Source organism: Pseudophryne corroboree, chromosome 9 (assembly GCF_028390025.1).
Source record: "Pseudophryne corroboree isolate aPseCor3 chromosome 9, aPseCor3.hap2, whole genome shotgun sequence".
NCBI lineage: Eukaryota > Metazoa > Chordata > Amphibia > Anura > Myobatrachidae > Pseudophryne > Pseudophryne corroboree.
In genome coordinates this window covers 206,906,909-206,921,233 of record NC_086452.1, presented here as the reverse complement: position 1 = coordinate 206,921,233, position 14,325 = coordinate 206,906,909, and the positions used below count along the sequence as shown (strand labels likewise).

General features: G+C 38.1%; 1 protein-coding gene across 5 annotated transcripts in view; it reads left to right on the top strand.

Annotated features, from left to right (window-relative positions):
- COL11A1 (collagen type XI alpha 1 chain) overlaps positions 1 to 14,325 on the top strand; it is a 257,732-nt gene that overhangs the window by 105,383 nt on the left and 138,024 nt on the right. For 4 of the 5 annotated variants that reach the window (XM_063940094.1, XM_063940098.1, XM_063940096.1 and 1 more), the window contains 8 exons: positions 67 to 159; positions 4,357 to 4,644; positions 7,454 to 7,516; positions 8,780 to 8,821; positions 9,522 to 9,584; positions 9,770 to 9,844; positions 10,885 to 10,968; positions 11,840 to 11,896. In XM_063940094.1, the coding sequence (XP_063796164.1) occupies positions 67 to 159; positions 4,357 to 4,644; positions 7,454 to 7,516; positions 8,780 to 8,821; positions 9,522 to 9,584; positions 9,770 to 9,844; positions 10,885 to 10,968; positions 11,840 to 11,896 (765 nt within the window). The remainder of the gene's footprint in view (positions 1 to 66; positions 160 to 4,356; positions 4,645 to 7,453; positions 7,517 to 8,779; positions 8,822 to 9,521; positions 9,585 to 9,769; positions 9,845 to 10,884; positions 10,969 to 11,839; positions 11,897 to 14,325) is intronic. The other variant, XM_063940097.1, reaches the window with a different exon arrangement.

Below are 14,325 nucleotides of genomic sequence, written 5' to 3'. Positions count from 1 at the left end.
CTACTTTGATCCACTTCTTCAAATTATGTCAAGCCTGAATTAATAGGCCCATTTGTTTTCTCTCAGGCCAATGTGGTTGACTACATTCCTGAACAATATGGTGAAGTAGACTATGGTTACCAGACAGATACACCTTCTCGTACCACTGGACCCAATGAGGTAAAAAAAGAAAAAAAAACATGAATTAACATTCTTTTTATTACAGGAATCCAACAAGGATCAGGGTAATATATTAAGTGTAGCTATTTAAAGTCCTTCCTCAAACTCTAAAGTGGAAATCAAAATATCACATGGATTCAATCCACCATGCATCACCAACATATACTTAAGCTGCAATATGCTTTGATGCTTCTCAAAACAGCTTCAAAACATAATCGTTAAAGTGTGCCCGTCTTCTGTGCAGAGTTGAACCAGCCATTTTGTGGGTCGAACCAATGTTTGTGCGATTGTTTTCTTTCAGTTCAAGTAAATAGTGCATAAAGTGCCTTATACTTCAATAGTTACACTTATTTCTAGTGGACTGATAGGCTGAATGTTGGTTTGGCCCGCTATCTGGCAGTGTTACGTACACTTTAAATATAGACTGCTTCTGCACTTGCTTTTGCTTCCTCATTTTAAAGAGCCTTTTTAAGGCAATTTGATCACTATAATTTATTTTGCCATAAAAATCTCACAATGATCATCTTATGTTACAAAGATGCCTTCAATTGCATAACATATAACTCCTTATCAAATGCTTCTTATGTACATCTCCAATGAAATCACAATACTTAGTTTGGAATGTTTATGAAAACTGATGTCCAGGTATATGGTATGTGCAAGAAAGATGCTCTAACCTACAGTGACCAATCAGTTTATTTCATTGTCTAAATGCAAAATGAAATCAAACATTTGATTAGCTGCTATTGGTTAAAGCAGAGGTAAATGGCAGTAACTGGTGTTGTACATTTCTTTTCATGGCCTGCTAGGCAAGAGTTAGCAGGGACTGCTTGGCAACATAAGCAGTAGAGGTGTCTGAGGCTTGCCTCTTCCACACTAAACGAGTTTGATTTACGGTACCAGTTGTCCGTGAACTACAAGTGACAGCATATGCCAAAGGCAAGTTGCCATGAATGCAGTTGGAGAGTTACAGTCACTAGCGACTTACTCCTTACAAACATGTTTACAGTCACAATGCAAATGTTGGATTAAACATTTAGGAATCGTTCACACCTATTCTCTGCTGATGCGTTTTTCAGTCTGCAGACCGCAGTAAGAATAGAATGAATGTTTTCTTATGGGCTTGTTTCCAACTCTGCATTCTAAATCGATTTGTAAAAATATTGCAAATATAAAGTGCACGAAAATGTATTCAAATGACACCACTAAAACGCATCCTGATTCAGAGATGGATGCAAGTCAATTTTTACGCAGTTCAGCGATTATCAGGTGAACTGTACATGCGTCTGAGTTGTGTGCCGCGATGGCCGTGCAACGGCGATTGCAGTGACGTTTTATTCGCAAAGTGATTGACAGACGCAGACGTTTTGGAGGCGGATACAGGGAGTTACATCGAAATAAAAACTGTGTTGGGACTGTTTTCGAGGTGTGTCTCAGCCTGTGACTGCGATGCTATAGACATTTAAGAGCACTCCAGCTTACTTCCTGTGGCCATGCTGCACCGTCATAGGGCTACTTAGAAGTTTGATAATGGACTGCTTTATGACTGTGACTGCATCTTTGTACTCAGCCGCTGGGACTCAAACGTCACTGTTGGACGTCTCAGTACAAATCCAGGCGGTTGCAGCTTTTGCATATTTTCAGACAGTTGCTGCATACACATTCACAGCTGCCGCCAAATTGCTATACACCTCTGAATCAGGCCCCTTAAATTGCTTTTGGCCGCATAGACTTTTGGGCATTTTAGGCAACTTGCCAAGCATATGTTTGACAAGCTCTTGTGAATTTTTCTTGTAGTATAAGGCCAGGTACACGCTATGCGATATCGGCCTGATTTGTCCTTTCCGGGCAAATCAGAATGACAAATTGGGCATATCGGGCATTGTGTATGCCTGATTTGTGCACTCATTCAGTCGTTACCGATGACATCACTAATGATGCCATGCTGCCGAATACAGCATGGCATCCTCCGTTGTTCCATCAGCTCCCTGCATCGGCAAGTGTGTATGCTGACTTAACTGATTACATTACTTGTCCTGAAAATCTGGAAATCGACATACCTGAGAACATGATTTTGTGATTTTATTTATTCAAAACTGTGTGTTTTAAATATGCATTCTCCTTAGGTAAAAAATATGATTATAAAAATGTATATTTTCATATTCGATAGATGTGTGTCCTGAATATTTTCATGTAACTCTTTGTAAAGAAAAAGTAAACCTACTGAAAATGAGGGACAATATATTTTATATAATTCTTGTATTTTTTTATTCTGCCAAGGCAGATACAATGGAGACTGCACCTTTGAATAACACAGTTAATTATAGTTAAAACATTTGTAGAATCAGCTACAGTATCTGCAGATGCTTTAACTGCTTATATTTAAACATTTTCTTAATCTTATTTAACTAATAGAGAATTGCTATGCCATAAATTACAAGCAAACGCTTGAATGAAAGGGTATAAAGCATCAGTACTGTTGGAATGTTGAAAGCTTCAGATAAAAAAAAAACCAATGTTTCTATACTGTAGGTTAAATACCTAATGAAACATTAAAAAGCTTATTGATTGAATAATTGAATTTTTTTTCTTTATTTGCTTAATGTTTTGCACATTATTTTTATACTTGTACTGGTGCTTTATAATAAATATTTTTTACTTTGCCATTGCTTAATTGATTAGGAGTACTGGTTTACCATAAACTCCTGAAATCAAATTAAAAGATAATTATAGTTATTTACGAACAATGGAAACTGCAGATCCTCATTGTATTTTTGGTTTAGAAGGTGTCACAGTGCTCAACAGCGCCTTTACAGTGGGGTAAGCATAAAACAGGGGTTTACAAGTTATACAAAATAAATGCAGACGGGAAAACTATGGATATTGTGGACCCTTCTCATGACAAAGTTTATAATTTAATTGGATGAGAGCACAGCTGCGTTGAGATGAATGACAGATATGAGGAGGTTGCAATAGTCAAGGAGGGAGATGTTGAGTAGATGAAGATGGGTTCAGAATATGGTTTCTCTATAGTAAGAAAAGGATATATTCTGTTGATATTCTAAGGTGGAGGATACAGGGCTGGGAGAGATACTGTCCGTGAGGAATAAAGCATAAAAAACATTCAAGTATGAAAAAGCCAGTTTGAGAGACTGAGGAGCATTTTGTATTAATGGTGGTGGGGATTTAATGAGAGATTAAAGGGGAGATGTTGACTCTGGGAGGAGAGAAGATGATAAGTTCTATTTTGGATAGGATAAGCTGTAGGTAGCATTGATACTTCCAAGTCACTATGGAAGTAGCATAGGAGTAAGATTTGCTCCAGTGGTACTTTTGTAGTTACCAGGTCTGTTTAGTGTGCCATGAGATATGGATTGTCAGAGACTACAGTATATGTAGTGTTGGGAACTGCATTGTCTATGTCTGAAGTGAGTGTTTTGTTGTAGAAAGAGGCAGTCTAATCAGGCCAGAATGGAGTAGAATTAGGACCGATCATTTGTTTTATTGAAAATTTTGAATCAATTAGGTTGAGATTATGTGGATTTTTGTTTAGGGATAAAGAATGGGGTGAACTGAGCCTTAAGGAATGAAGGTTATAGTCTGATAGTGGGAAGACGGAAATGGATAGAAAGAAAGAGAAAACAGGGTTAAAGGAGTGTCAATCACATTGGATGGGAGGGGATGAACATCACCAGCAGAGAACAAAAAAGTAAGTGAAAGACCTTTTGTGGTATTAGAGTTGTCAATCAAATATGAAGTGGTCTTATATAAGAGTATGCAGGTGAATTGATAGAAAATATGTGAACCAGTGAGCAAATTTGTCAAGGAAGTGGGAAAATGGGTAAGGGTAGTGTGATTATGTGCCCAAGTGCAACTACTTGTGCTTTTAACACATTTCTCAGCCTTGACAAAATCAGTTTGCACTCTTTTGAACCTTGCCTATACTGCCATATTATCCAGCAGAAACATGTGCTTCCCAGTAAAACTTGACAGACTTACATAAAAATAAGACTGTGACATCACAACAACCATTTGTACTGAGGTTTTGAGCTTTCATGCTTTGTAAATTACTTTTAATTACCAATTACAGCTATATGTTGAAGACATCTAAAGTTGCATCATGGCATAAATGCATCTAACAGCTTTAACTAACCTTACCCCATGTGTTCCTCCCACTTCTCACATCGGTACTGATAGAAATACCCTGAGGAGTCATTTGTGGAGGAGACTGTTGTGGAGGAGGAGGAACCTTTTCTGGAGGAGTACATAACTGGAGATGATTATGACTCAGACAAAAAGCTGGTTGAGGAAACAGAATATGGGGTGAAAGCTGTAGACCCTACACAGTCTGAGCCGGTGGTGGGAGGAGATTTAGGAAAAGATGATTTATATGATTATACAGATTATGAAGACAAACCAACAAACCCTACAGCAGAGGAATTTGGACCTGGGGTACCAGCCGAGACAGATGTCTCAGAGACCACCGTAAGTTATCAGTGACACAGATGTTAAATTATAAGGGGTAAGGTGTTAGAAATTAATTTAAATCTATTTAGTTCAAAATTTGGAGAGCACTTGGAATAATCCAGTAAGTATTATGTTGTCATGCATGTTGCAATCACAAATTGCATTGGATTGCACAATACAGAATGTCTTATTTGTAGATTTGATGATATTATATATGCACATGAGGCTGATAATCCATGTCTGATTTATTCTTGTCAATGGTACTTCCATAGACTCTTGTTTGAACAAGTTAGTGCTAAACATATTGTGTACTATACTTAGAATTGTAGAAATCTCATGAGATTTCATTAATAACTGAGGCTTCAATTGACTAAAATAGACGTTAACATTTGTAATCTGGTGAGAACGTTTCTGAATTGAGTACCTGTGTATCTACAGTATCTGTCTTGTCTCAGTTTTCCTGTTCAATACTAGTCTGGTTTGCAGAGCACTGTGACAATCACATTTGGACTGCAGCCCCCAAAATGTACTTCCAGAGATCAAATATCTTATTGGATATTTTTTCTTCTGTCCTTCATAAGTAAAATTGAATTTTGTATAGATCTGCAATTTCTCTGCTATCACTGACCTGGGTTGAGAGTGTTGTGAACTCGGGGGTTCTTCCGGTGACCGGGAAGGGGAACCACAGCTGGGCCGAAGTAGAGCTGGCCGAATGTAGGTTTTCTTCATGCAGGATTTAGCGGCAGGCAAGGTTCGTGACGGATACTGGAAGCCACCTGAAAGACAAGGACTTGAGAACGGTGCTGGTGAACACTGTGAGTGATGCTGAAGAATCACTGTGAGCGATGCTGAGGAGCACTGGGGTTGAGGCTGACAAGCACAGAGACAGGGATTTAAGGACAATGCTGAAAGCACAGTGATTTTTGTGAGCGATGTTGGAGAACACTGTGACAATTGATTGTGAGTGTTGCTGAAGCACTTGGTAACAAATGATCGTGAGCGTTGCTGAAGCACACGGTGACAAAAGATTGTGAGCGTTGCTGTAGCACACGGTGACCGATGATTGTGAGCGTTGCTGAAGCACACGGTGACAAAGGATTGTGAGCGTTGCTGTAGCACACGGTGACCGATGATTGTGAGCGTTGCTGAAGCACAAGGATGCTGGAAGCACAGAGGTCCGTGCGGCAGAAGAGCACGCTGATTGCTGGAGCACAGGATGCTGGAAGCACAGAAGTCCGTGCAGCAGAGGAGCACGCTGAATGCTGGAGCACAGGATGTTAGAAGCACAGAAGCTCGTTTGGCAGAAGTAGGAGACACTTAGAACGCTGGAGCACTGGAGTTCTCTTATCCAAGAAAGAGATGATACTCAGGCGCCGGAGCTCTGCCCAGCGTCTGAATTTGAACTTCCCGCCTCCGTCTGATTGGCGGGGAGCGCCGGTGACGTCACCCACCCACTCATCCTCCGTGGACGCCGGGCGTACCCGCGGCGTCCACACTCTGAATTACCGCCGGGACCAGCGCCAACAGGACACCGGGACCTGAAGACCACCAGCGGGGACGGCCGCCAGGAGACCCAGCGCACCCGGAGGGGTAAGCGCAGCGGCCGCGGCGGTGTGACAAGCAACTGCATTCCATCCTTGTTTTTTAATGCAACTATTTTGGCATATTTGAGACCTTGGAAAACAACAGATGGTCAGTATGAAGCAGCATGGCTGTCCTGCTTTCTTTCTAGAATGCTTATTGGATGCCTACTGCAGGGGCAAATGAGAAGTTCTGGAGGGGAGATCCAAATGTTTGATTTTAGAGCAATTGTGACCAGCCCATGAAGGATACATAATTGCCATGTACCAAGTTATAGTCTGTCCCAAACAAAATGCAGTTTATGTAATACAGTACTTCAGACTAATGTAGGCCCAATTATCGCATTACATTTGGACCAGGACATGGAACTGCACTGTAGAGTGTGCACAGGTCTAGGAAATGGGACTGCATTTTATAGTGGACATGGAGTTGAATTGTATTTTTAAGCACATTTCAAACAGCAGCAAATGCCATGTGGTCAATAAAATCAGCGCTTTACTATTTGTGTGTTAAAAATGAGCAAATCGATTACATCAGTTCATTCTGATAATGGGCATAGAGCTCTTCTGTGCTTGAAATTGAACAGTATTCCATACTGGCAATGTTCTGGTTATGATGTGCCGGTCATTGCAGTTGCTCATAGTTATATGCTGGGAATTTTGTTTCTGACTGAACTAATCATTTGCTCTATATCACGTGATGGTAATTTCTTGGATATGACAGTATATTGGCCATTTGCTGGCTGTCATATGCCATTCAAGTATTTTGATGCTAATGATATGTTTGTCATTTGTTGGATATGATAGGTTGGTTGTTATATTTGGTTGTTTAGGTGTGATATGCTGGTCATTGCTAGGTATACTATGCTGGTCCTCATATGCTAGTGTACAGTATGCTAGTTAATGGATATTTGTTAAAGAAAACACAGGTAAAGACAAGTGATGCTTGTGATGTGTTGAATATAGTCTCATAGAGAGCCCACACACCTTTCTTTACTCGCCAAAAATTATGAAAAAGTTGAGTTTTCCATAATGAGATGTACTGAAGGTATCTACTCACTTTATATCAAATTTGCTGTGTTTAATTAAAAACCTGCTTCACCGACTTATCTAAAGGAGTGGACAAAGTTTGGCTAGTAATTAATTCTGTTATTATAAAACATACATATATCCTATTTTCTATTACATTATTTCCTGTTGGGTTTTCTAGTTATAATATGTTACAAACACATTTAATAATATCACAGGTGAATAATTACGGTGGATATGGAGAGAAGGGTCAGAAAGGAGAACCAGCAGTTATTGAACCGGTAAGTCATTTATAACTCAGTATTCGTATTCAAATACCATTAAATCCTGTAATTTTTTGCCTTTCCTGCAGGATCATTTTTTTTATACCCATCATTATCTATCACGTCAGAGTATCTATCTTTGTTATGGACCCGAGATTGGTTTAATGTTCCTCAGTTAAAAGTGCAGCAAGGGGAGATATTGTTTGGCCATAATTATTTACTTTTAATTCAATCAATGGATATTGGGGACTTTCTGAGCACATAAAAGCAGCCAGTGAATCAAAAAAGCCCTTCTAAGGAGTTTCCCACATCCCTTATGAATAACAATGGAAAGAGAAAAGTTAAGGGCAATGTTACCCACTGGTGCTCTCATGGACATTTCGGAAGAGTAGACAAGTATGGATTAAGCCATGGATTATGGAATAAAGTGGCTTTTCTCTTCCATTTTACACATTTGAGATTTTATAATGCAACGCAGATCTTTCTTTCCTGGACCTTCACTTTAGAATTAGTTGATTGTCTTCCAGACCTTCTATTCATACATGTAAATTTAAGAAAACTTGGTCTAATATATCGGTGCCATATCTTGGTTCTAGGACTATAATTTGTATAGGGCTTTATATAGCAAAGTGTAGAGTAGAGAATGATCTTGTTTTGTACTGTAATACAAAGACTTTGCTATCAGGTTTTTCAGGCTATTTTGCATTAAGCTGCCACCATTTTTCTCTCTAGTAACATGATTTGATTGTCTAGTTCACATGCTGACTTTATTTCATTGATGTAGGAGAGCCCCAAAAGCTAATCCAGCAGCACAAGATCTGACTTCAAGCCCGTCCCCCCTTCATTGAGAGGCACAATCCTGTGAGACATTATCGCCCACATCCCTAATACCTGGCCTGACAGCATCACCTGTCTTATATTAGTCTCACACAAAATATAGCTCTGAACATCAGTGATAACACATTTCTCTCTTCTTGCTATCGCTTTCAGGCTGTGGCTCTTGACAATGGAAATAGTTGCCATTTTACTGTTCAAATGACCTATGTTGTAAAAAAACAAAAACAAATCAAATATGATAACTGGCTCTTCAGGACACTTTAGACATCCAGAGTGAATAACAATTATTTTACAGCAAACACGCATAACATGCCAGATGAAAGATAACATTGCTTGTAGGCAGACAGGTCATTCGGAGACTCAGTCATTTTCAGAATTTGCTTTACAATAATTTCGAGCACTATTAGTTTTCTCTCATTAACGCAGTGCACTTTTATTTTTCAGGGAATGCTGATTGAAGGACCCCCAGGATTGGAAGGACCCGCAGTATGTATCCAATTATATAATTTTATTTATTAAACTTACACACTGATTATAGTGGGCTAGAAGAGTATCGTGGAAATAAATCACATCGGTAATAAAGAATTCCCCCTGCACATTGTGTCCTGCCCTGTTCCTTGTGAGAATGTCAGTAAATGCTGGATTCTGTTATTCTGAAGTCAGTGTAAGTTATTGTATTGACATTATTCTGCTTTTGAAGTCAATAGAAAGTCCACAAAATATGCCAGTAATTGTATTTCTTTACATATAGTTTACATTAATGTCGTCATGACTTTTGTAAAAAGGACAATTGGCAAAATCAAGACAAACAAAAGGGCAAATTATATGGATAGAAGTCTATGATTATTCTTTTCTAAATTGATTTAATTTATTGAATAGTTATTTACAGGATAACGCAACCTCTTATTAAATGTTGATAGTTCTTTGTCTAAGCAAGCCTGTCTTAAGAGTGATTTTTATAGCTTTTTAGTGACATAAGACTTCCATACCTTCTAATGGCCCTGTTCTCTTCTGATACATATACCACAAGCAGATGGAATTGACAGCCAGCCCCCACCCTCACCCCTACTAGCCCCTCATCACATAGTCAGGGAAACCATATTTTATGATAGGGTGTCTTTAAGCATTTTTTTCTAGAAAAATAGTTCTATGTTCACAGTATGACATATGATATTATTTCTTCTAGGGTCTTACTGGTCCTCCTGGTTTGCAAGGACAATCCGGCCCATCTGGAGACCCCGGTGAGAGAGTGAGTACCATAAACAGTCAATCCATCATATGTTATTATAATTGGTGTTTTGTAGATCAGTTATCTAACATACTGTGGTTTACCTTCTTCCTGAAAGCTTAATTACTGGTGTCACTTGATTTATCTTTTAGAGCTAGACTTCAAACCAATCTTAGCCATGTCACTTACCATCTCTTTTTTCCTAGGGCCCACCAGGACGTTCTGGATTGCCCGGTGCGGATGGGTTACCTGGACCTCCTGGCACCATGCTAATGTTACCAGTGAGTAAACACATTTTGTTCATAAATAAACCATTCTAACTATAGTGATTGAAGTACATTAGGATGAGCCGAAGAGATAAAAAAGAGTTCTAGAATTAGTTTACACTAACAGGATTAAGTTAAAGGCCAAGCAGCAGCATGTACAGTAGCCACTTCAATTACCAATGCGTTCACTGCTCAAAGCAGCAGATTCCTTATGCCAAGCATAGTACAGAAGTGATCTTCCTCTACATTTGATACACATGTGGTGTTAAACTATGTATAAACGCCTGTAAATGATATCTGAAATCAGTGAGTAATGATGTCATAAACTCAGTGTTAATTAGGAAAACGTGCATTTTAAGGTATAACTAACTCCCTAATGTAAACTATTTGAGAGGTCAGACATACCCATGACCACATAAATGCCCAATGTCATAGAATTTTAGCATTAAGCTTATAATCAATTAAATACTTGGTGAAGGCAGACATTTTTTTAAATATACAAAAGTATATACATAATACAGGTTACAGGGTGAATTTTGTTGCAATCACTTCTAATCTGTGAAAATTGGTGACACCACTTTAGTTCTCATAAGAATAATGTATGTCATATAAGGAATAAAACTTACAGTGGTGTAAATTATAACAGATATTAGAAGTCACCACAGTGTTTTGTGGTCTGATTTAAAGCACTGTACCTTTTGCCTTGTGCCTATATATAGTATCTAAACTCCTTGGTGACTTTTACTATTGTCTGTTATTACAGTGTACTATGAATAGTTGTATTTCTTATAAGGAATAAGAAAAGCTGTATACTGTAGGAGATAATCATATAGAAAGCCGCCCAGAACATAATGCACTCTATAGATGCACTCAGCCTGTGACCTTTAAATGTGTACATACAGTAACTCTTTGGTGACTGCTAATATCATTAGAAATTATGATGGAAGTAAACACAATGAAGGTATAATAAAACTGCAGCTTGAAGCAAATGTGACATCCAGAACCTTCGTTATTTTCTATCTAGAATCTTCATCTTTTCTATCTTGTCTCCCTAGTTCCGGTATACAGGTGATGGAGAGAAAGGACCACCTATCTCAGCTCAGGAGGCTCAAGCACAGGCCATCCTTCAGCAAGCTCGTGTGAGTAATACCACACTGTGGCCAGGTTACTTTAGAATACAGAAGTAGAACAGGAGTATAGTACAGTACATTGTATAATAGGAATAATAGTAACCCTGGCAACAACCAAATTACAGGTGCATAATGAAATATATTAGCAGGCATTCAGTACTGACTTGCTGAATATATGAACAGTGCAATTACTACTAATTTAGACTTTTGCACTGGTAAAAAAAAACAATATTTTCTAATTAATATCCTTCATTTTGCTGCCCTTAAGACTTGCTGTCTGACACAGCTGCTTCAGTTTACTATAAACTGAGGTCAGCTGTCACATTGTAATAGTATTGTGTCACTCCATGTTAAAACATTCAATAAATCTATTGTGGAGTGTTGTGGCTGACATCCCAAACAGTGCTCATCATCGCTTGATCTATGTGATTGCTCCTTCTCAAAGACTGATCGCCATATGTGGATAATAAGACTGCGTGCCGCATCTGTGGTGTGCTAAATCTGAACTCTATTCCACTACAGTATGTACCTGTATAAGTGTATAGAGAACACTGCAAGTAGCATTAGCTGCTAATAGAACACTGTTTTCTGGCAGTCAATACAAGCTATGTCTGGGAAGTGCCATGTATACACCCCTCAAAAGTTTTTCCCAGAGGCACTGGTTTTTGGCAGACATGGGTGCCTCAAGGTATTGACAGAGATTGCCCGGTAGGTATAGTAATGGTCACTAGAGGTCAATTTCAATGACCTTTCACCTGTTGCATTTGTACTGAGGGAAATTAGTTGGCAGTATACCGGCTGTCGAGATCCCGGCACATACATACATCCCGGCGCATACATGTACAGCTTTAAAAATGACAAGGTTTTGTTTTTCTTTTAGATTGCCATGAGGGGTCCCCCAGGTCCAATGGGTCTTACTGGAAGGTCGGGTCCAGTGGTAAGTGATTCACTAATACTTATTATCAGGTTTGCTGTTGATGAACATAAGGGCCCCCTGTCTCTATCTTAAAGTGCATCTATAGTATGGGCCACACACAGCGGAGACTGACATTTTAATTGTTGAACTAGAAAGTAGTGATATTAAATTTTTGTGTGAAAAACTCTTGTCATGTAACACAACTTTAACATCACATGTAAAACAGGGATAAAACCCAACAAAACTAACCACCACATAATTAAAGGTATAGTATGTAGACAAAGTGTTTATCAATAAAGCATATACTTTTAGAAAGAGCTCTACTGTAATAGTAAAACAAAAAAAAACCTTTCTGTTAGTGAGACACTAAATCTGACATGCAAGTTTATTTTTATGAAATCAAATTTTTGGATATTCACAAATGTGTATATGAAAGTTACAGTTCCATTACTGATCTGAAGATGTTACATAGTCATTTACAATGCACTGTGTGAGTCTTCCCTAATATTCTCTGTTATCAATCATTTCAGACTGGGTGGGACTGAGAGGAAATCTGGTATGCTTAGGAAAAAGATTCCCCTCAATATCACACTTTAATCTCAAATATATTCAGTTCTGTGAAATTCCCCAATTACTCGTATGTAATATGTGAATGTTATCAGTATTCTAGCTAAGATAATGTTTATTTAAGGTTTAGTGGTCCAGTAATTATCACCGTAATTAGTATTATAATACTCCTATAGATTATAAATCATTAAAGTAGAGCACTATAAAACACCACACATAATTGGCATACAGTAGCTCAAAGGAAAAGTTAGTGGGAAATCGTCAGCAGATTGTTTTAGTGAGGGTAAGGAGGACAATTTATTCATAAACATTGGGATCCTTTGAACTAGGGTCAGACAAAGCTGGAAAAGGATGGGGAATTTCTAATAACGTTTTTAATTATGGGATATAAAATAACCTCATCAACAACACAATTGATAATCCCAATCCCCAAAATGGAGAGGGAGCTGGATACATATGACATTTTGTGACCCTGAAAATATTTAGCAACAAGTTGAAAGTGCTTGAACCAGTCATTTTGGAGCTCATCCATAGCAGTAAATGGAATGATTGTTTAAATATGGGCACACAAGCAAAGGTTCTCAACTCAGGTCCTCAAGTACCTCCAACAGTTCATGTTTTGTGGATGCCTCTAATAAAGCACACGTGAGTTACTCTTTTTTGCTGGGGCAATAATTATCCCAACTACTTTCATAGGCAGAAATCATTCAAATATGAGCATGAGGGGGTACCTGAGTGTTGGAGGTGAGAATCTCTGGTGTAGAGAGAAAGACTTGTATGAAAAGGGAATCATATTGTTTAATCCACAAAGCTGGCGCATAAGTAGTAAAATTAGGCCTACTGTACAGTATTCTCATAGTTTTGAAAATGTAGCTTATCCCCTTGGTATATATATTACTGTAAGTATAGAAACTTTAACATGCATTATACAGTATGCCTGAAAAAAGTCAGTTTTGATACACCTTAAGATGGCCATACATCTAAAGTTAATCATTCCAACTAGTCAACTAGATATCTGGTTGGAAGAAAAATATAGCAATAACTGGAAGCAAATGGCAATTGGCCGTTTGCTTCCAAATGCCATGAAAAAAGTTAATTCAGACAAGTTGGTTAAATTAATTGTCTTAATGTCTATATTTGTCTGTTTTACATAATTTTGGAGCAAATGGCTAATGATTGTTTGCTCTGAAATTCCAGATTTTCATTACAACCAGCCATCTGGTTGGTTGGTTGGTTGGTTGGTTGGTTGGTTGGTTGGTTGGTTGGTTGGTTGGCTGGCTGGCTGGAATGAAAAGTTTTTGATATGTGTGGCCAAATGAACATTAGTAATTGCCAGTATTAAAATCACATACTTGTAGTCATTTAATGGGCAGCACATAAATGTCTTAAGCAAATAACCAATACATTTGACAAAAAATAGTTCAAACAGTCATTTTTTTTAATACAGTGTGCTGAATAAAATATTACATTCAAGACTATTGACTGGATTAAGTATGCATTCAGTTTTGCCCTTCTTGCTTTTCTATGGCCTATTAATTTATAATAGAATATTTTTTTGAAGTTTTAATAGGTCTTTCTACATCAAAACAAAATATATGATATTTAGAGCTTTGTCTGTGTATAAAAGAAAGTTATTGATTGCAGTTGTTAAATGTGAAATTAGCATTTTTTTAAAGTTGTTTAATTACCACTTTGGTAAACCGCATGCTGCATTGCATATCTTATCTGAGAGAATCTATTGTATTAAAAACAATTGCATGACCCATTAAAGCGTAGACGCGCGGACAGCATTGATTGCGGCTACAACGTTATGATTAGACATTTTGTCTAATGAAGTTTATGAGCTGCAAAGAAATGAAACAAGCAATCCAGAACTGATAAAG